This window comes from Cibotium barometz, chromosome 21, assembly GCF_041138505.1.
Source record: "Cibotium barometz isolate CiBa-2024 chromosome 21, ASM4113850v1, whole genome shotgun sequence".
In the NCBI taxonomy this organism is placed as follows: domain Eukaryota; kingdom Viridiplantae; phylum Streptophyta; class Polypodiopsida; order Cyatheales; family Cibotiaceae; genus Cibotium; species Cibotium barometz.
In genome coordinates this window covers 19,070,608-19,091,272 of record NC_141066.1, presented here as the reverse complement: position 1 = coordinate 19,091,272, position 20,665 = coordinate 19,070,608, and the positions used below count along the sequence as shown (strand labels likewise).

At 40.3% G+C, this 20,665-nt stretch overlaps 1 protein-coding gene across 2 annotated transcripts; it reads right to left on the bottom strand.

Annotated features, from left to right (window-relative positions):
• Window positions 1-1,769: 1,769 nt before the first annotated feature.
• Window positions 1,770-9,022, bottom strand: LOC147626926 (protein NRT1/ PTR FAMILY 8.1-like). 2 transcript variants are annotated; one of them, XM_086815479.1, is made up of 4 exons: window positions 8,501-8,961; window positions 7,693-7,910; window positions 6,967-7,577; window positions 1,770-2,953 (listed from the first exon to the last, which is right to left on the bottom strand). In XM_086815479.1, exons 1-4 carry the CDS (start codon window positions 8,697-8,699, stop codon window positions 2,185-2,187), a joined length of 1,797 nt encoding a protein of 598 aa, XP_086671605.1. In that variant the 5' UTR covers window positions 8,700-8,961; the 3' UTR covers window positions 1,770-2,184. The 2 variants fall into 2 exon arrangements, with proteins under 2 accessions (XP_086671605.1, XP_086671604.1); XM_086815478.1 differs by lacking the exon at window positions 1,770-2,953 and adding an exon at window positions 5,232-6,486 and having other exon boundaries at window positions 8,501-9,022.
• Between the last annotated feature and the right edge of the window lie 11,643 nt (window positions 9,023-20,665).

Below are 20,665 nucleotides of genomic sequence, written 5' to 3'. Positions count from 1 at the left end.
CTACGTTGATTGATAATGATGGCTGGTTCTTTTTTTTTAATACTTTTGTCAAAGAGAAGAGAAGAAGAGGCTTTGTCTCGCAAGTGGGAAAACTTGAGGTATGCTTTTTCCTTAATCACCTTAGCTTTGTTACTTGAGTTGTTGCAGCTATGGGCACTTTTCTAATTTTTAACCTACAAAACCCTTAAAAAACATGTAAGGCTTTAACCTTATAAGTATAAGCTTAGAGCCGAGTAAGGTACAATCAAGGGAAGGGTTGAGAAATAAACTAGACTTGATTAATGCTTATAGCATATCGAAACCCTATTAACAATATCAAGGGAAGGGTTGAAAAATGAACCAAACTTATTTAATGTTTGTAACATTGAAACCCTATTAATAATATAAAAATGTATGTATTCTACTATATTTGTGGTAGTGTAGCCCTCTCCTCTTTGTAGGTAATGTTTCTCAAATTGGATCTCTTGTTACTTTACTTTCTTCTCTCTTCTCCATTATTGCTCCATCCTCTATCACTATGTGGGATGTATCTTTTATTTCTTAGACCTTTTGCCCCCGATACCCCTAGGGGGATGATTCTTTTAGAAAATCTTAAAAAAAGTCTATTGGGGAAGGGAAAAGGATTGTTAAACAAGCAAAGAAGCAGAGATCACATGTACAAATTGTTGATTACCTATCATGGGGTAAGCACTTTTGCCATGCCTTTAACAAGGTTAAAACATACCAAGTCCACTAAGCTATACCAATCATGGTTAGATGGCAATGGTTGTTGATGGTTAGATCCTTTCTTAACCAACCACTCACGTATACAATAGGGTGCCCTTGTATTAAACAAGGACTGCTAGGACAAATTTTCTTCCCGCATATTGAGTGAGAGTCACATGCATTTGGACCTTAGGCCAAGCCTAATTTAGGCACACATGAAAAAGACAAGGACCTAGACCAAAGCTTAATTTAGGCACTCATGAAAAAGACAAGGATCACATAATATAAATATTTAGGTGATTCTACATCTGTATATTTGGTGTGTAATAGCTTACATGTTGGGTGTGTAATAGTTTACGTGATATCAAGGCATACATGTTGTACATGAAGAAAGATTGAATTGAACATTTTTAGGAAAGGAAATATTGTGGGAGGTGCTCCTATGAGGCATGTGTGGGAGGTGCTCCTATGAGGCATGTGTAGCCTCGAATTTTAGATTCTCTTACTTTACTTGTTTTTAAGTAGATTATATACTAAAGTCGATTATATCCTCAAGTTTGTTTTAAGTTGAGAATATCCTCAGGTTGACTATATCCTCATTTGTTAGTTGACTATATCCTCATTTGTTAGTTGACTATATCCTCAAGTTTTTATTATCTCTTATGGACATTGTATGGCTTATTGAGTGCAAAAAAGAGCTTATTGCTGACCTTTTTACAAACATTGTTGTAGAGCATAGTTGAAAAAAAACTCGCTTGATTATCTTTTTAAAACCGCACCAAATTTAAGGCGGTTTTAAACCATGCTGCTTACAACTTTTAGCTTCATATTACATGGCTCTATTAATGTGGCATATTGGGTTAAATTGATGATTGTTAGAGGGAAGCCATGCTTGCATAGCTATCAAGTCGTAATTTTGCAAAAAAAAGAAGAAGAAGTCTATGTTTAAGAAATACTTGTTGCATAATTTTTGTTGAGACGACATAGGGAATGACTTGAAGCCCTTTACTCATAAAAAAAGACTCATGAGGAAAACTACCTCATAGGACCATCGGTCATACAAAGTAAAAGGGAAAGGAAGCAAGAAAGGGGAAACCAATACCAAACTATGCATAATACAAACGAGAGAGACATAGATTTTGGAGTCATGTTTTCTCTATAATGTGGCAGCACCATTGGAATGTGGCTCATGAAGCTGGATTCTTGTGTCCTCTCTCTCTCTAAGAATTTCTAGGCTAGTATAAATATCAATCCTAGGCCTACAAGATGAAGACTTATACTATCATAGCTAATAAGGCCTTGCTTATGGACTTTATGCAGCTTCCATATAGTGGTGTACTTTGAGCTCATGATCAATGGGGCAAGAGGCCTTGGTGGATTTAGGGCTCTCGGCCTTTTTGTAGGTGTAGAACTGGGTGATGATCATGAAGGCCAAGAGATTGATGGAACTAACAACCGCAAGAAGCCAGGAGAAGTAGTCTATGTGAGATCTGTTGAGGTTATTTTGGCAAGCCATCCTGGGTGTTTGCCACCATGGCTAGTCACATTCTCAACAAGAGTAATGAGAATGCTGCTGATAAAACCACCCATGCCACTAGCACACAAGTAGAGAGCCATGCCCAAGCTCCTTAATCCATCGGGCATTTGATCATAGAAAAACTCTTGCAATCCAACGGTGGCAAAGACATCAGAGATGCCCATCAAGGCATATTGTGGGAGGAGCCAAGATATGCCTAGGGGTATGGTAGCTTTTGGGTTGTCAAGGAGGCCATGGTGGGAAGCTGCTTCAAGTCTTTTATGTTCTGTAATTGCAGCCATGACTAGAGAGAGGATGGACATGAAGAGACCAAAGCCCACACATTGCAAGAGGCTGATCCCATGCTCGTTGCCTGTGAGACGGCGTGTAAAGGGCACAAATACACTGTCATAGATAGGAAGCAATACGATGGCCACCAGAGCGGTTAAGGTTTGCAGGGAGGCTGGAATGATGAAGTGCTTTCCCACGTGCGTGTCCATTGTGGCACCTTGCTTTGTAAAGAAAGTGGTCACCTGCACAAATACAAGGCCATATGCAAAGGTCGTCACCCATATGGGCACTATTCGGACCAAAAGCTTCACCTCCTCTACTTGTGTCCCGGTGCATAGCTTCCATGGGTTGGCTTTGGCCACCATTTCTGCTCCATGATTATTATCAATGCTAGTTGCTTCACTTTTTTCCGGTTCCTCCACAGCTGCTTTGTCAAGAAACCTGCATCAAAACACAACACTTAAATGTCAAAGAAAGGAAATTCCTATACTACCATTCCTTGTATATCAATGTGAACATTTCTCTAGCAGCACCAGAACATTTGGAGCCTTAGAATTTTGAAGGTTTTTGGTTGAGAATTTACCAATTCCTTTGAATTACAAGTTTGTTTGTTGCATATACTAGTTTGCAAGTTTTGTGTGAACATTGCATCATCAATCGCCTAAAAAAAACTAGTGATTGATTTACTTGGTTGTTCAATATTTTTCAAGCTGGAGCTCAAACTCTCATTGATCCTTGATATAGCTCTTTTGGGTGGGAAGAGTCTAATGTCTTTAAAAGTAGTGTACATATAGATATCATTTTAATCAAATAGTAATAATAACAATTAGTTTTTTTTTGACAGTACCCATTAGGCTTTTTGTTTTTTGCTTGTGAGAAAGAAACACACTCTTTACCCCTTTTATGGAGTTGGGTCAATTGTTTTTTTTGAGTGAAACCTTCAGTTTTCTCTTTTAAAAAAATGTGAGAAAGGAACACACTCTTCATAGAACCCGGTTTGGTGTGGAAAAAGTGATTAACTTAACCACTCTAGTGTGGAAAGAGGTCACTATCTTAACCACTGTGGTGTGGAATCGAACCGGTCTGGTATGAAAAAAGGTCACCACCTTAACCACTCTTGGTATGGAAAAAGCTCACTACCTTAATCACCCCCCACTGCGAGAAACCATTAGGCTTTTTTTTGATACTTTTATCAAAGAGAAGAGAAGAAGAGGCTTTGTCTCGCAAGTGGAAAAACTTGAGGTATGCTTTTTCCTTAATCACCTTAGCTATGTTACTTGAGTTGTTGCAATTATGGGCACTTTTCTAAGTTTTAACCTAAAAAACCCTTAAAAAATATGTAAGGCTTTAACCTTATAAGTATAAGCTTAGAGCCGAGTATGGTACAATCAAGGGAACTTGATTAATGCTTATAACATATCGAAACCCTATTAACATTATCAAGGGAAGGGTTGAAAAATTAACCAAACTTGTTTAATGCTTGTAACATTGAAACCCTATTAATAATATAAAAAATGCATGTATTCTACTATATTTGTGGTAGTGTATCCCTCTCCTCTTTGTAGGAAATGTTTCTCAAATTGGATCTCTTGTTACTTTACTTTCTTCTCTCTTCTCCATTATTGCTCCATCCTCTATCACTATGTGGGATGTATCTTTTATTTCTTAGCCCTTTTGCCCCCAATAGCCCTAGGGGGATGATGCTTTTAGAAAATCTTAAAAAAAGTCTATTGGGGAAGGGAAAAGGATTGTTAAACAAGCAAAGAAGCAGAGATCACATGTACAAATTGTTGATTACCTATCATGGGGTAAGCACTTTTGCCATGCCTTTAACAAGGTTAAAAAATACCAAGTCCACTAAGCTATACCAATCATGTGGCAATGGTTGTTGATGGTTGGAACCTTTCTTAACCAACCGCTCACGTATACAATAGGGTGGAGTTGTATTAAACAAGGACTCCTAGGACAAATTTTCTTCTTGCATTGAGTGAGAGTCACATGCATTTGGACCTAGGCCAAGCCTAATTTAGGCACGCATGAAAAAGATAAGGACCTAGGCCAAGCTTAATTTAGGCACTCATGAAAAAGACAAGGATCACATAATATAAATATTTAGGTGATTCTACATCTATGTGTTTGGTGTGTAATAGCTTACATGTTGGGTGTGTAATAGTTTACATGATATCAAGGCATACATGTTGTACATGAAGAAAGCTTGAATTGAACATAAATTTAGGAAAGGAAATATTGTGGGAGGTGCTCCTATGAGGCATGTTTAGCCTTGACATTTAGATTCTCTTACTTTACTTGTTTTTAAGTTGATTATATCCTCAAGTTTGTTTTAAGTTGAGAATATCCTCAGGTTGACTATATCCTCAGGTTTTTATTATCTCTTATGGACATTGTATGGCTTATTGAGTGCAAAAAAAGCTTATTGCTCACCTTTTTACAAACATTGTTGTAGAGCATAGTTGAAACAAAACTTGCTTGATTATCTTTTTAAAACCGCACCAAATTTAAGGCGGTTTTAAACCATGCTGCTTACAAATTTTAGCTTCATATTACATGGCTCCATTAATGTGGCATATTGGGTTAAATTGATGATTGTTAGAGGGAAGCCATGCCTGCATAGCTATCCAGTCGTAATTTTGCAAAAAAAAAAGAAGAAGTCTATGTTTAAGAAATACTTGCATCATAATTTTTGTTGAGACATAGGGAATTACTTGAAGCCCTCTACTCATAAAAAAAGACTTATGAGGAAAACTACCTCATAGGACCATCGGTCATACAAAGTAAAAGGGAAAGGAAGCAAGAAAGGAGAAACCAATACCAAACTATGCATGATACAAAAACGAGAGAGACATAGATTTTGGAGTCATGTTTTCTCTATAATGTGGCAGCACCATTGGAATGTGGCTCATGAAGCTGGATTCTTGTGTTCTCTCTCTCCAAGAATTTCTAGGCTAGTATAAATATCAATCCTAGGCCTACAAGATGAAGACTTATACTATCATAGCTAATAAGGCCTTGCTTATGGACTTTATGCAGATTCAATATAGTGGTGTACTTTGAGCTCATGATCAGTGGGGCAAGAGGCCTTGGTGGATTTAGGGCTCTCGGCCTTTTTGTAGGTGTAGAATTGGGAGATGATCATGAAGGCCAAGAGATTGATGGAACTAACAACCACAAGAAGCCAGTAGAAGTAGTCTATGTGAGATCTGTTGAGGTTATTGGCAAGCCATCCTGGATGTTTGCCACCATGGCTAGTCACATTCTCAACAAGAGTAATGAGAATGCTGCTGATAAAACCACCCATGCCACTGGCACACAAGTAGAGAGCCATTCCCAAGCTCCTTAATCCATCGGGCATTTGATCATAGAAAAACTCTTGCAATCCAACGGTGGCAAAGACATCAGAGATGCCTATCAAGGCATATTGTGGGAGGAGCCAAGATATGCCCAGGGGTATGGTAGCTTTTGGGTTGTCAAGGAGGCCATGGTGGGAAGCTGCTTCAAGTCTTTTATGTTCTATAATTGCGGCCACGACCAGAGACAGGATGGACATGAAGAGACCAAAGCCCACACGTTGCAAGAGGCTGATCCCACGCTCGTTGCCCGTGAGACGGCGTGTAAAGGGCACAAATACACTGTCATAGATAGGAAGCAATACGATGGCCACCAGAGCGGTTAAGGTTTGCAGGGAGGCTGCCGGAATGATGAAGTGCTTTCCCACGTGCCTGTCCATTGTGGCACCTTGCTTTGTAAAGAAAGTGGTCACCTGCACAAATACAAGGCCATATGCAAAGGTGGTCATCCATATGGGCACTATTCGGACCAAAAGCTTCACCTCCTCTACTTGTGTCACGGTGCATAGCTTCCATGGGTTGGCTTTGGCCACCATTTCTACTCCATGATTATTATCAATGCTAGTTGCTTCACTTTCCGGTTCCTCCACAGCTGCTTTGTCAAGAAACCTGCATCAAAACACAACACTTAAATGTCAAAGAAAGGAAATTCCTATACTACCATTCCTTGTATATCAATGTGAACATTTCTCTAGCAGCACCAGAACATTTGGAGCCTTAGAATTTTGAAGGTTTTTGGTTGAGAATTTACCAATTCCTTTGAATTACAAGTTTGTTTGTTGCATATACTAGTTTGCAAGTTTTGTGTGAACATTGCATCATCAATCGCCTAAAAAAAACTAGGGATTGATTTACTCGGTTGTTCAATATTTTTCAAGCTGGAGCTCAAACTCTCACGATCCTTGGTTGTTCAATATTTTTCACGTGCTTGCGTGCGCACATACATATTCATGCATACAAAATCACGTGCGCACATACATATTCGTGCATACAGACATTGTTTTAACAAAGATTTTATAAGCTACGGTAAAGGCTGAAAAAAATGCAGGAGAAAAAGGTGGTGATCGACAGACAGAGATCTGGACTCACGAGAGCGAGGCGGTGTGGAGGAGGCGGCGACCTCTGCGGAGATCAGACTCTTCGTCGTCGGAGAGGGGCTCATGGTGGAGGAGGGCCGGGTCGGAGGGGACGCTCACACGCCGCCGCCACTTGCGAAGGGCGGCCACCAGCACTTGGGCCACACGCGTGAGGGGGCTACCCCCGGGCCTCTTGTGCCTGTAGAAAGGAGTCCCTCCGAGGAAAAGCAGAAAAGCAACGCCCATCGCCACCGTGGGTATCCCAAAGCCCAGCCCCCAGCCCTTGTTGTCTTGGATGTAGACCAAGGCACTGAAGGCCGTCAGGGCCCCCATGCATAGCCCCATGTTCCATACATTGAAAAAGGAGCTCTTCCTCCTCCTCTCTTTTGTGTCTTCTTCATCAAATTGGTCTGCCCCAAACGCCTCCAGGCATGGCTTCAACCCCCCTGTCCCCAGCGATATCAGGTAGAGTGAGAAGAAAAACACCCCCAACTGTGCTGAATTTGCTCGTGGGCATGCTGCTGCGTTGCTGCCCAATACCACTTGTGCAGCTGCACCACAAGAAGATGGAGATGGCGGCCTCAAGCTCTTTATAGAGACCGAGAGAGTCAGAGACACCAGTCCCTGCATAATCAACAAGAAGCAGCAGAGCACAGCAACAATCAATGCTTTAGACAGAATATGGAAAGTTTTGATTCTCTCTTTTGTGTGTGTGTGTGTGTGTGTGTGTTCCTCTTACCAATATGTAAACTATGGAGAAGGCTGCAATGCTCCAATATCTTCCCGTGAAGGTATCCGCAACAAAAGCACCCACCAAGGGCACTACATATGTCACCCCCATCCAATTGTTCACATTTCTTGCAGATGAAGCTGTGCCCTCATGCAACACCGTAGTCAAGTATGTGATAAGGTTGGAAGCAATCCCATAGTAGGCTAGCCGCTCACTTATCTCATCCACTACATTTTCCCAACAAAACAAGAAACACAACTAATGTTCACATCAATAGTTCTGTTAATCCTCCTGTGAATTATATGATTAATTAAAAAAAAGCATGCATTATTAACAACTTTGCTAATCCACCTCACTTGTGCGAGGATTTTAGCTGCAAGAATGGGAGAAACGTTGAACTTTCTTCATCACTATGCGAGTAAATTGTGTTAAGGAAGAATATATGCAGGTTAAGAAAAAGGGTGTACTACGGACGGCATTAGTAATCAACCTGCTAATCCAATTTAATTAAAACAGCTAATGTGGGCAGTTTAGGCCCAATTCTTCTGCATTAGATTTAGTGAGTAGGGGAGCTCGCTCTTTGCATGTCATCATCATGGCGGTGTATAGTCTAAATGATCAACATCAGTAAATGCCACAGCTCTTTTCATGAAATCATGCCACTGTCTATTCTAGATTATCAGCACCATGCTAGTAAATAATACACAAACGATCTGCAAAAATAACAATTAAAATTAAGAAAAAGCTCATACATACATATATATATATATTTTGGCATTGTGATTAGAAAAATGCATAAAGGTACTAGAATCACTACCTATTATGAAGCCACAAGCCTTCCAACCACCCGTCTTTGACCTTCTCACACGGTTTCCTTGCATGTCAATAGAGCCATCTTGGGCCAAATCGTCTTCATAATGAGCCTCATTATGTGATAATTTACCATCTTTTATCAGTTCTTGACGAGGATAATCAGGCAAGGGGTATGCAGAGGAATAATTGAAGGTAGGGGCCATGATTAAAGTAATAAGAATTGGATTAAAAGAGGTAAGAATAGTAAAGGAATGAAGGCCAATTCTATATGGAAAGCAAAGCAAAGGAGAGTACTTGATTATGCATTGAAAGCTTGTGAAAACTACAAAGTTAAGGAATTAATGGTTATATCATCTGCGAGAGTGTAAAGGAAGGGAGGGGGAGGGGGGGTAACAAAGGCCATATTAATGTTAGAGAGAGAGAGAGAGAGAGAGAAATATCAAAAGACGGAACCTTAGAATTGTGTGATAAGAGAGAAGAATAGATTCGTAAGGAGGAGAGGACACATAAACTAATGAATTGACATGCTTTTGAAGAATCCCAGGGCATGGCTATAAATAAAGGTGGGTGGTTACAAAATTTGCGCCCATCTTTGGAAGGTCCTTATCTTTGCTTTTGCAAGTCCTTACACATACCCTTTATTCTTTGTAGGTGGATAATCATAGCTCCAACACTCTTTACAAAAAAACACACACAAAAAAGAAGAAGGAGAAAAACAAATAGTTTCTTTAAAAATTACAAAAAAGTAGTTTTTTTAAAATTCTTGTTTAAGAAAAAGAGAGTCTTGTGAACGAGCTCATGAAAAAGGCGTTTCTTTCTCTAATTTAGAAAAGGAAACGGGATAAGAGTTCCCCCTCCACCCTTTACATTGAAGAGGGCAATATAGATTTAAAAAAGTGAGGTTCTCAGTTCATTAAAAAAAAACCTTTTTCCCTTTTATACTAAAGGAAAAATAATTTTAAAAAGAGAGATTTTATTTATTAAATCTTTTATAGTGCCATATATGGAGGACAACACGTTTGACAATAGAGCATTCAACATGGCACTTGCTTTATATTGAAAAGCTGGCTGTACGAATAAAGCAAAGAAGTGTGTTTTGTGAATTGTTCACGTTTTTCATCATCAGAATGGTGCTTACGTGGACCCCGACCGGCCCCACAGTGCCACCCACGTAGGTCGGTGTGTGGAAAACACTCCCTAGCTTCTTAAAACTTTTTAAAGTGAAACTACCTTAGCCTTTAAAAAAAAAGTGAGACTACCTTAGCCTAATAATTGAGCTACCTTAGCCCATCTTTTTAAAATGATATTGGTACATGATTTGCTCAAGCTCATGTAAGAGAACCATGTCTTATGCATTATCAAGCACTCTCTCTTCAACAATTCCTTGCATTATTCCCCAAAAGCAAAGTTTTACATCCAAAAAGATCCAACCAATGCCTTGGAAAGAACTTTGGATGCAACGGCATCCCTTTGTGCTACTTTCCTTTCCAACTCCGAGCTAGATTCCACTTCCACTTCAATGCGAGTTGATTTGGCTATGTTGAAATATCAACCTTGCTAGATGATAAGATGAGGCATCCCTTCCTCAAACATTTTACCACTTTAAGTTATAACCTCTAGTCAAAGAGAAAAACCAAATGGGAGGGTTTTTACTAAGAAAGAGAAACTTTTATTGTTAAACATGGCAAGCACATTCCCAAATATTTTAAGTTACAAATTTTGCAATGTCACTCTCCTCACCACAACATCACCACATGATTTGAAGTTGCAATTGCACCAAACATGGGGCTTTTATATGGCACTCCAAGATCCTATGCCCCATAATACATTTAGCCCCATTTGCCATCTCAACAAGTATGGTCAAATAGTGAATCTTAAGACTTGCAAGCCACATTGAGTGCATGGAAGTGGAGTTATGTGGCTTATACTTCAATACTTCTATGCCTTAAGAACTAGTCACTTGCCATTCTTGGTTTCTACTACCAAGTGTTTCCATGCAAATATGCCTCACCCTCTTTCAGAGTATAGCATGATGTTTCCATGTAAATATCCCTCACCCTTTCATATTAGCATGAAGATTTTTTCCATGCAAAGAGTATAGCATGATGTTTCCATGTAAATATCCCTCACCCTTTCATATTAGCATGAATATTTTTTCCATGCAAATATCCCTCTCCCTTTCATATTAGCGTGAAGATTTTGGAGCCACCCTATGATGAGAAGATTTTCTTTATTGAAACTTTTTATATGTTGGATTCATTAGATTTGCCATCTAAACATCTAATATTCTTGCATGATTTCAAGGCCCATCTATCTCTTAAGTACTTTTAGGTGCACATGTTTCAGATTGGATTGTCAACCTTGGTGAAAACTTTGATATAAGGTAAAGGATACCATTATAATGGCATGAATCTCTCTTGGGAAAAAACTCAAATCATAGTATCCCTCTAGTGCCTTCCCCCTTCACTGTAATTCTTACATCGGTCAAGGCATGAAGATGCTACTTAAAGTGCTTCCTTGCAAAAAGCACACATAAGGGGTAGTCAAGTATCCTTATTTTTGTGTTTTTATCCCTCTTTTTTTAAACTAGTTAACCTACACCTTTTCTTGACAAACCTTTGATTCTCTCTCTCTCTCTCTCTCTCTCTCTCTCTCTCTCTCTCTAAAATGATAAAAACCATGAGGTAAGTGAGTTGTTAAATGTTCTCTTATTGAAATCATACATTATATATATATATATATATATATATATATATATATATATATATATATATATTATAACACAATGGGAAAGATCCTTGCATGTATTTGCCTCATTTCATCTTCTATCGTACAGTAATAAGGGAACTCAAGTGTGGTAGAAAACTTTGGTTGCAAAGTAGTAATCCCACCTCCTTGTGGCATACTACATCATTATTGTGTCATATCCTACCCAACCTCCCATCCTCTATGAAACCTCTCCCACACAACCCCACCCCCCCACCCCCCTCCCCCCGCACCCCTGGGCGGGCGCCTCCCATGCTAAAAGACATAACCCCAATTATATAAGGAAAAAAAACAAGAAGCCCCATCCTCTCTCTCTCTCTCTCTCTCTCTCTCTCTCTCTCTCTCTCTCTCTCTCTCTCTCTCTCTCTCTCTCTCTCTCTCTCTCTCTCTCCCCAAATCTACATGATGGCGTTGGCTCAAATATTTTCTTCTACTCAAGCTTGGGCCTTCCATGGAGTACCATGGAGAGCTATATAAGTGTAGGTTACTTATCACTATCCATGAGTGTTTTTATCTCTAAAACAAGTGTGCAACTGCTTAAGCTAAAGATTTTTGAAACAAATCTAAACGCATTTATAAGACTAAAAATGTTGTAATCAAAGTTTGTAAAGGTCACAAACAAGACAACTGGATAATTATCCATGATGGAAGAGCCCTCATCAAAGATTCTTGAAACAAGCCTAAACCTATTGAGTCTCAAAATGACGTAATATTGATGCATGCACTGACATTGTAGCTTCAATAGGTTCCTAATAAGGGGTCTCTTTTTCTATTTCCTTTTCTTTTGTTATTCTCAACAATATCTATTTTGTTCAAGACCTTCCAGATATTTATGGTTGTACATGATCTCATAGGTCATTTTGGCTTCTATTATATGTTTTTACTATCTCTCTCCCTCTCTCTCTAATTTTGTTTATAGTCATTTTGTCTCTATAAGCTTGGAGAATGAGGTTCCTCGCATCTTTTGACGAACTCGTTAGCGTCCCCGAATAACGTGGGCCACTAGAGTCCAGCTCTTGGAGCACCTTCCGGGTTGTAATTTCTTTGGAAAAATTCCCGCTTGCTATCCCGAAATGTGACTCTTCCAGTATGGTCACGAATTCATCCTCCCTTACGCATCATCTGAGCACATTGTCTTTGCCCAATCTATACAACTCTCCGGCAATCAATTGATATGGTGCTCCAAGCTTGATAAGCCTCCGCATCTCATCCTTATTTAAGGGTACGTCCTGAGGGAAGCCATAAGCCAAATACTCTGAGATCTCTTCGCTCCACTCCGGTACCATATCCAATTTGAATAGACAAGCATCAGGGAGAGGTCATCATCGACACCAGATGCTGGTTCTCCATTTGGAACTCTTGACAGGTGGTCGGCCAACACATGTGTTCCCTTCCTTACCGTGACAGTAAAGTCAAATTTCGACAACAATAATAGCCAACGTGTGGTTATTCTTGTGGTGCAAGGTTTATTCACTAGATATAACAAAGCTTGATGGTCCACAAAAAATATGAATTTATTAGCCAAGAGATAATGTCAGTATTTCTTGACTGCGTAGACCATGGCCAATCCTTCTCTTTCGATAGTGGTGTAGTTCACCTCTGCATCATTCAATTGATGACTAGCAAAGCAAACTGGATAGTCCAATTTGAATTCACTAGGTTGGGCTGGCATGCAACCAATTGCAAAATTTGACGCATCGATGTGTACGTGGAATATAAGATCCCAATTTGGGGGGTCGCAAAATGGGTGCGCTTGCCAAGGCTTGCTTCAGACGATCATAAGCCTCTTGACACTCCTTGGTCCACTCAAAGACAATGAGCAGTTTATACAAGGGTCTGGCTATCTCTGCATAAAATACGATGAAGCATTGATAATAATCCACATGACCCATAAACCTTTGCACACCTTTGTAGTTGGTGGGCGGTGGTAGTTCCAAAATCAACTTGACCTTGCTATCATCAGTGGATATGCCATTTTTTGAGACTATGTGTCCTAGTACCACACCATGCTTGACCCAGAACTGGCACTTCAAAGGGTTTAGTGATATTCGATATAATTGGCAAAGTTCAAACACCTTCCTCAAACAGTTCAAATGATCTTCCCATCGAGAATGTGCTATCAATTTCCTCCTTTACAATTGCTGCATACTTTGGATTCATCTGGTATGGTTTCTACCTGCTGGCAGGCCGCGATCCTTCCATAATTGGAATCGTATGTTGTACCACCTCGGGTGGCACCCCTTTCATTTTCTTATAGTTCCAGGCGAAACAATCCTTGTATTCCTTGAGAAGAGCAATAAGATCTACTTCCTCTGCACAGGTCAAATCCTTGGCAATATAGATGGGCCTTGATTCTTCCCCTGATTCCGCAATATCAACCTCCTTGACTTCTGTCGGGCCATTGTATGATGTTGACAACCCTTCCTCTTTTACCCTAGTGGCTGTTAACCGGACCACTCTTTAATCATCAATTATATAGTTTCTTGAAATGGTCAGGCACTGGGAGTACATCCGTTTTGTCCTCATTGTCTTTTTTGGTTTTTTCCATGATTTTCTTGGCCTCACGTTCTGCCTCTGCCAAGGCTTGGTTGCGTTTTTGGCATCCTGATTTTGTAAGTTTGGGTGTATCAGTTTCCTTAAGGGTGATTTTCTCTATATTCCTCCCTTCTAATGATATTTTACTCAACTCTTTGCCCTAATCCTTGGAGAATTCATCATGTATAAGGTATCTCAACCATTGGGCATCCGTTGGTGTGCTTCGCAGTAATGCGTTTCGTTGGGCTAGATACCGTTTTTGTCTTTGCCCATCGCCTGATGCGCTGACTACTGGTATGAATTTGCACCACGGTACCTTTTGTACTTGATGTCTCCTCCATTGACTCCCCATCCATGGTTTGCCAATCAACCATGCAGATAGAAGTCATAGGCATCATTTCTCCAAAATATCTCATTTGTTTAGTAATATACCTAAGTTAGTTTTTAACTAATAAACCTTGTACTGAGTCAACTCTTCATCTTATGCGAGCATTTACTCATTTTTGGGTATTTTATTTTATTCTTTGGATTTATCTCATCCCAACACTTGGATTAATCCTATTGGCCCATTGGAACCTTAATTGGATCATACTCCAGAAAATTCTGAAAATGCTAACACTTGCCCCACCCTCCAGGATGGCCAACGCCTGGTATCCATTATGGAATCGGAATGGTAGCGTTTGTGTCGTCACTCTCATAGTAGCGTCCCAGTTGGTTAACTGGTATCTTAACCACTCGTGTTTCCTTTGTATGCCTTAAGGGTCTTTCTACCAAGGGTGGCAGAGCCTCATCCATATTCTCCGCTGGCCTTAAACCTCCTTCAACCCATTCTTTTACATCTGTCCATAGGGTGGGTGAATTGCATAACAACTGATCCAAGGGCATCTGGACAGTTGGTGGATAAATTGTTGAAAATACAAGTGAATAGGGTGTGTGCGGGAACAAGCCCTTGGTTAGAGGCTGTAAAAGAGAAGATGTAATTGTGAAAGAACCTGTGAAAAGGTGAGAAGAATCTACTGGGAGAGAATAAAGGGTAGCATGAGAGAATTTAGGAAGTGTGGAGTTATTCTAGGAGATATTCAGGGAAAAGAGAAGAGGTGGAGAGAATCAGGCAAGAGGTGGAGATATTCTGGGAGGGAATCATGGAGAAATCAATGGGATTTGATGCTTGATGTAAACTCTATAAATTGAGGCATAGCCCTAATGAGAATTTGCTGGTTTTTGAGTATCCATGCCTACATTAATCTATTTACTAATTACCCACTAATTACGTCTTAATTATTTACTAATCACTTTGTTAATGATGTTGATTCTAGTGTTTGATCCACCATAGCTCATCATTATGCTCAAATTTTAACATGGTATCAGAGCCATGCCTAGAATCCATCAGGTTTATGAGCCCATTAGTTAATTAATCAAGATTAGTAGATAATTAAGAAATAATCCAAATTTTAGTTATTTTTCACTTCACCCCTTCACCCCCAGCCAGTGGAGGACTCCATTCAGCTTGCACACTCACAATTAGGGCAAAAGCTTCTAGCATATGGTAGCCAACACACTTGGCTTCAAGCTCATCAAGACGGTGCAGCAAACCGCCAAGCAACGAAGGAGAAATCGACGATTTGGCCTGCGCGTTTTTTTCTGAGTAATTTGCAGATCTCGTCCTCATCAAATCAAATGCTTCTAATTTCTCATAGCCCAAGGTGTATTCAAGCATGCTCTACAAGCTGGTGAAGACAGAATTCAATTTCATCAAGTCTACAGTGAGATCCAAGCTCTTCATCAAATCTGCAGGTGACTTTGGTAAAACAGAGATTAAGCTTTCAATATTTGGTCAAATCTTGTGTTTCTTGGCTTAATCCTCTACTAGACTCATTGCTATTGATGCCTTTGAAAGCATTTGAGCTCATTTGAAGTGTAAGGCACCAGATCTGGACTCCCCGCATACTCTATTTTTTGTACACAAAACAGAGCATTAATTTGCTAATCAGTGATTAATCAGTGCTAATCACTGTATTTTGGTACAATTGAGGGTTCAAATTAACCATTAGGTATCTGATACAGATCCCTATAACTTCAGATTGCAAATCGGAGTTGGTTTGATACTCCAACCATCCCGTACAAATTGGTTACCCTTAATTTAATGTAATTTCTGATGATTTTATGCTGATAAAATTGTTGTAATCATCTATTAAACACCAGATTGAGTTGTAAAAGGGTAGACATTGTCCTTGAATCTTGAAATTGGATCAAGAGGTAAGACTCCCTTCACATCACCATGAGTTCAGCACAGAAAATAGCCAAATTTAATGGGGAGCAGTTTTATACACATGGTAGACAAAAACCATGTATTTGCTCATGAGGAAAAATCTGTGGGGATTAGTTGAAGGGAGAGATGAATGCCCAGAGAGAGGAGAAAATGAGTGGAAGAGCAGGAATGAAAAAGCATTGGGACTTATTGCACTCAGTTTAAATGATGAAATCATTCATCACATCACAGGGATACAATGGGCAAAAGATGCATGGGATGAACTCAATAAATTATTTGGTACACAAGCAAAAAATTCAAAGATAAATCTGTTAATGCAATTCTACAAATTGGACATGAAGGAAAGTGATCCTTTAATCACACACTTGAACAAATATAAAAGCATTAGGCAACAGCTACAGCTATTGGCAAAAAGGTAGAAGATGATGAAGCATTAGCTGTACTTCTGAAGAGTGTGGACAAAGGTGATTATGAAAACATTGTAGCAACACTAAAGAATGTACCTGAATTGAAGCTACAAGAGATAGAAGCAGCTCTACTAGAGCAAGAGAGCAGAGGCAAAGAGAAGAAAGGGCTCGACTCAACAGCAGGAGAAGAAAAAGCATTCTTCACCCGAGGAGGATTCTCTCGAGGACGAGGACGAGGAAGAGGCAGAGAAGGAGGAAGGACCTTCACTTGCCACAAATGTGGAAAGCCAGGACACATTGCGAGAGACTGCTACAGCAAACCCAGTGGAGAAGGAACGACATCGGCAAACTTCATGGAGGCTCCAAAGGAAGTGGAGTCGGATCATCTTTTCTGAGAGAGAGAGAGAGAGAGAGAGAGAGACCCCACAACCCAATGTAACCTGCCCCAATAAAGTAAAACCACCTCTGAGCCACCTATGATGTAGGCCACGTGGTAGATGTATTTGTGAGCACTTTAGTCAAGGTCGTGGGCACTTATAGTAGCCTTGGACATATAGAGAGAGAGTGTGTCAAGGACTATGGAGTTTAGGGACTTGAGGCACTGGTCGCGGGCTATCAAGTAAGAGGGAAACTTGGTATAGGGTCCAGGTGTGCTAGGATTATTCACTTGAGGGGAGATGTTGAAAATACAAGTGAATAGAGTGTGTGCGGGAACAAGCCCTTGGTTAGAGGCTGTAAAAGAGAAGATGTAATTGTGAAAGAACCTGTGAAAAGGTGAGAAGAATCTACTGGGAGAGAATAAAGGGTAGCATAAGAGAATTTAGGAAGTATGGAGTTATTCTGGGAGATATTCAGGGAAAAGAGAAGAGGTGGAGAGAATCAGCCAAGAGGTGGAGATATTCTGGGAGTGAATCATGGAGAAATCAATGGGATTTGATGCTTGATGTAAACTCTATAAATTGAGGCATAGCCCTAATGAGAATTTGCTGGTTTTTGAGTATCCATGCCTACATTAATCTATTTACTAATTACCCACTAATTACATCTTAATTATTTACTAATCACTTTGTTAATGATGTTGATTCTAGTGTTTGATCCACCATAGCTCATCATTATGCTCAAATTTCAACATAAATAGCATAGCTACTAGGCTTCCTATATCCCTAGTTTTCTTGGATATAGAGTGTTCTTCCCATCGAGGTGTCTCGTATTCTTCCATGGGGAAGGAATGAATGGACCCCCCCCAACTCATTTTTCTCAAACATTCTAGTCATTGTGTTTGTTTGGGAGTTTGCTTCAGTTCCTTCTGGAATCGGGGTGGGTAGGTTCAAAGCCCTATTTTTGCGGGGTGGTACATCTTGTGGATAGATGGTATCCCTTACTTGGCTGGCCCTAGGCTTAGTTTCATGAATTTGTTGGTACTTTTCAACTAGGGCCTTGGCATCTTCTAACTTCCTTATCTCTTCGTCAGGTCATCAGCATTAGGATATTCACCAACCCCCTTGGGGGTTGCTGGTTGTTCTCCTTGTGTTCCTAGGTCTAACCCTTTCAGATTGATCCCTTGACCCCCCTCTTCCTTTGATTGTGTGGATCCGGTATCACAATTGTGTCTTCTTCGTCTTGGATTGTAACCAGTGTTTCCCCCTTTCCTAATTTCTTCACTCTTCTCCTACGACCCGATCTGGAAATAGTAGCATCCACCCGGTTCCTTCCTTTGTCACCTAATTGAGATTTGAGCTCGTGTTAGGACATTGAGCGGTGTGATCTTCCCAGATTGTACACTAATGGTACAAATGGGTGCCTGATTTTAGCAGTAGAAGCTGAACCACTTGCTTGGTAGGGGCAATCTTTGATCAGATGATCAATTCCACACTTTGTGCAAGTGAGCACTGGCATGTCATTGGGCATGGTCACCACTTGTTGTGGCTGGTGTGTATGAGTCATATTCTTATTTGGACATTAGGCTACTCGATGTGGCCCAGCACGGCCATAGCATTGTAAAGGTCCTCTTCTCAGATTTGAGTTGATTTCCTTGCCCTTCCACTGTATCGTGGTTTGAAACACAGGTACTGGCTTGTTATTCTATAGGACATAATACTCTGGTGTGACCTCACCCATATCCTCATAGTATTCCCCACTAAATTCTAGTTCCCTCGCCAGTTCAATATCTTCTGATGGCTCTTCAATCACTACTTGATTGATCTTGGCCTGTGGTGGTTGTGGCGGTTATTCTGTAGGACATAATACTCTGGCGTGACCTCACCCATATCCTCATAGTATTCCCCACTAAATTCTAGTTCCCTCGCCAGTTCAATATCTTCTGATGGCTCTTCAATCACTACTTGATTGATCTTGGCCTGTGGTGGTGGTTGTGGCGGTAGAACTGGTGGTGGCAAGGGCGAAGTGTCTTATACCCGAAACATCCCCCTAGGTAAGTAAGAAGGGTTGGGTTATACAACAGTGGCAGTGGTTTGCACAGGTGGTGCAGGCAAGGCCACCGGGGCTCTATTTGGTTGCAGTTGTGCTATATTTTGAAACCTTGGAAGTCTACATGATGATGTGTCATGATTGCCCAATGTGCACAATATAGTAATGGTCTTGTCCTTAACTGTGCGGACATTCAGTGGTGGTATGGTTTAGTCTGCACATGGAGCACCACACTAGTTCCCTGCGGGGGTAAAGGTGACTATGTCCATTGCCCCGACATCTCTCTTCCTTCCCTTATCTTTAATTTCTTCAATATGGCATTGCTGAGCTCATCCACAGGACTTGTTTACTTCGAGTTCCAATTTCTTGATGACTCGAGACACGGGAAGTCGTGGTTGCTGCTGCTGCTGATGTTCTAACATCTTCAGGTTGTGGCAATTCTAACATGTTACCTTCATATTCGATTGCCGATTTGCAGCATGCATCAAGGGTAGCTGGCCGGGCTAGTACCAAGTAATCATGCAGGTGTCTCTCCTGGGGGGAGACTACCATTAGCCAAATAGTGGACGATCTCTTCATCCCATTCTGAAACAATGCAAAGTTTGAATAGTGTGATGTCTGGTAGTTCATCCTCCACTCTGACTAGCAATTCATTAAGGATGCGTGATAAGTTGCTAGCATGCACATGCTCTGAGCCCTTCCACATAGTCACAATGAAATTGAACCCTAGCAAGATCAAAAGCCATCGAAAGCCATGAGGTTATCCTTCATGTAGCACAAGGCTTATCGACCAAGTAGAGAAGTGCCTGATGGTCTATGAAAATCATAAATTTGTTCACCAAAAGACAATGGCAGTATTTCCTTATAGTGTAGACCATTGTGAGTCCTCTTTATGTGGTTGTGTAGTTATGTTCTACATTAATTGCGGCTATAAAAACAGAGAAATCCATGTTATGCTCTCTTGGTTGTGCCAATACGTAGCCAATTTCAAAATCCAAGGCATCAATGTGCACGTGGAAGATAATATCATAGTTGGGAGATCTTAGGATTAGTGCACTTGCTAAGGCTTTCTTGAGAGTGTCATTTTTGACACTCATATATCCACTCAAAGATAACAAGTAGTCTGTACAAGGGTCTTGCTGTGTCGACATATAATATTATGAATCTTTTGTAGTATCTAACGTGTCTCAAGAATCATTGGACACCCTTGATGTTTGGGGGTGGTGGATTGAGCAAGCCCATTTTTGCGTAGGTGGAGGACACTTCGCCAAGAACATGACTGCTTGCAAAGTTTTTGAGGATGGCCTACACTCTTTAAAGAAGCAATTGTCAAACATTAATTGAATGCCAAAGGTTTGCTATAGTCTAGGAGAAGGATTGAGTGTTCCTAGCCCCTTTAAGTTTCGCTAAGATTAATTAAGAGAACCGAAACTAGCATAGGTCATGAGTTCAAGCCCTCACTGTGTAAGTGGTGGCATGTATGGGTGTGTGTTGTGTTGTACTTTCTAATTCCAGTTAATAATAAAAAAAACTAGCATGTAGGTGCCCAATTTGGAAGAGCTCTACAAAAATAGGGCACCAAAATGTTGTTTTGCATTTCCATTAAATATATTGAGATTTTTGTGATTGGTGCATATTGAGATTTTTGTGACTAGTGCATTTTTGTGAATTATTTTCTAGCAGGTACCTTAGGATACCGAATATCCTGTACCGATGTGGCATGTCACTTAATCCAGTGGGAAAATTAAGATATTTTAAACAGAAA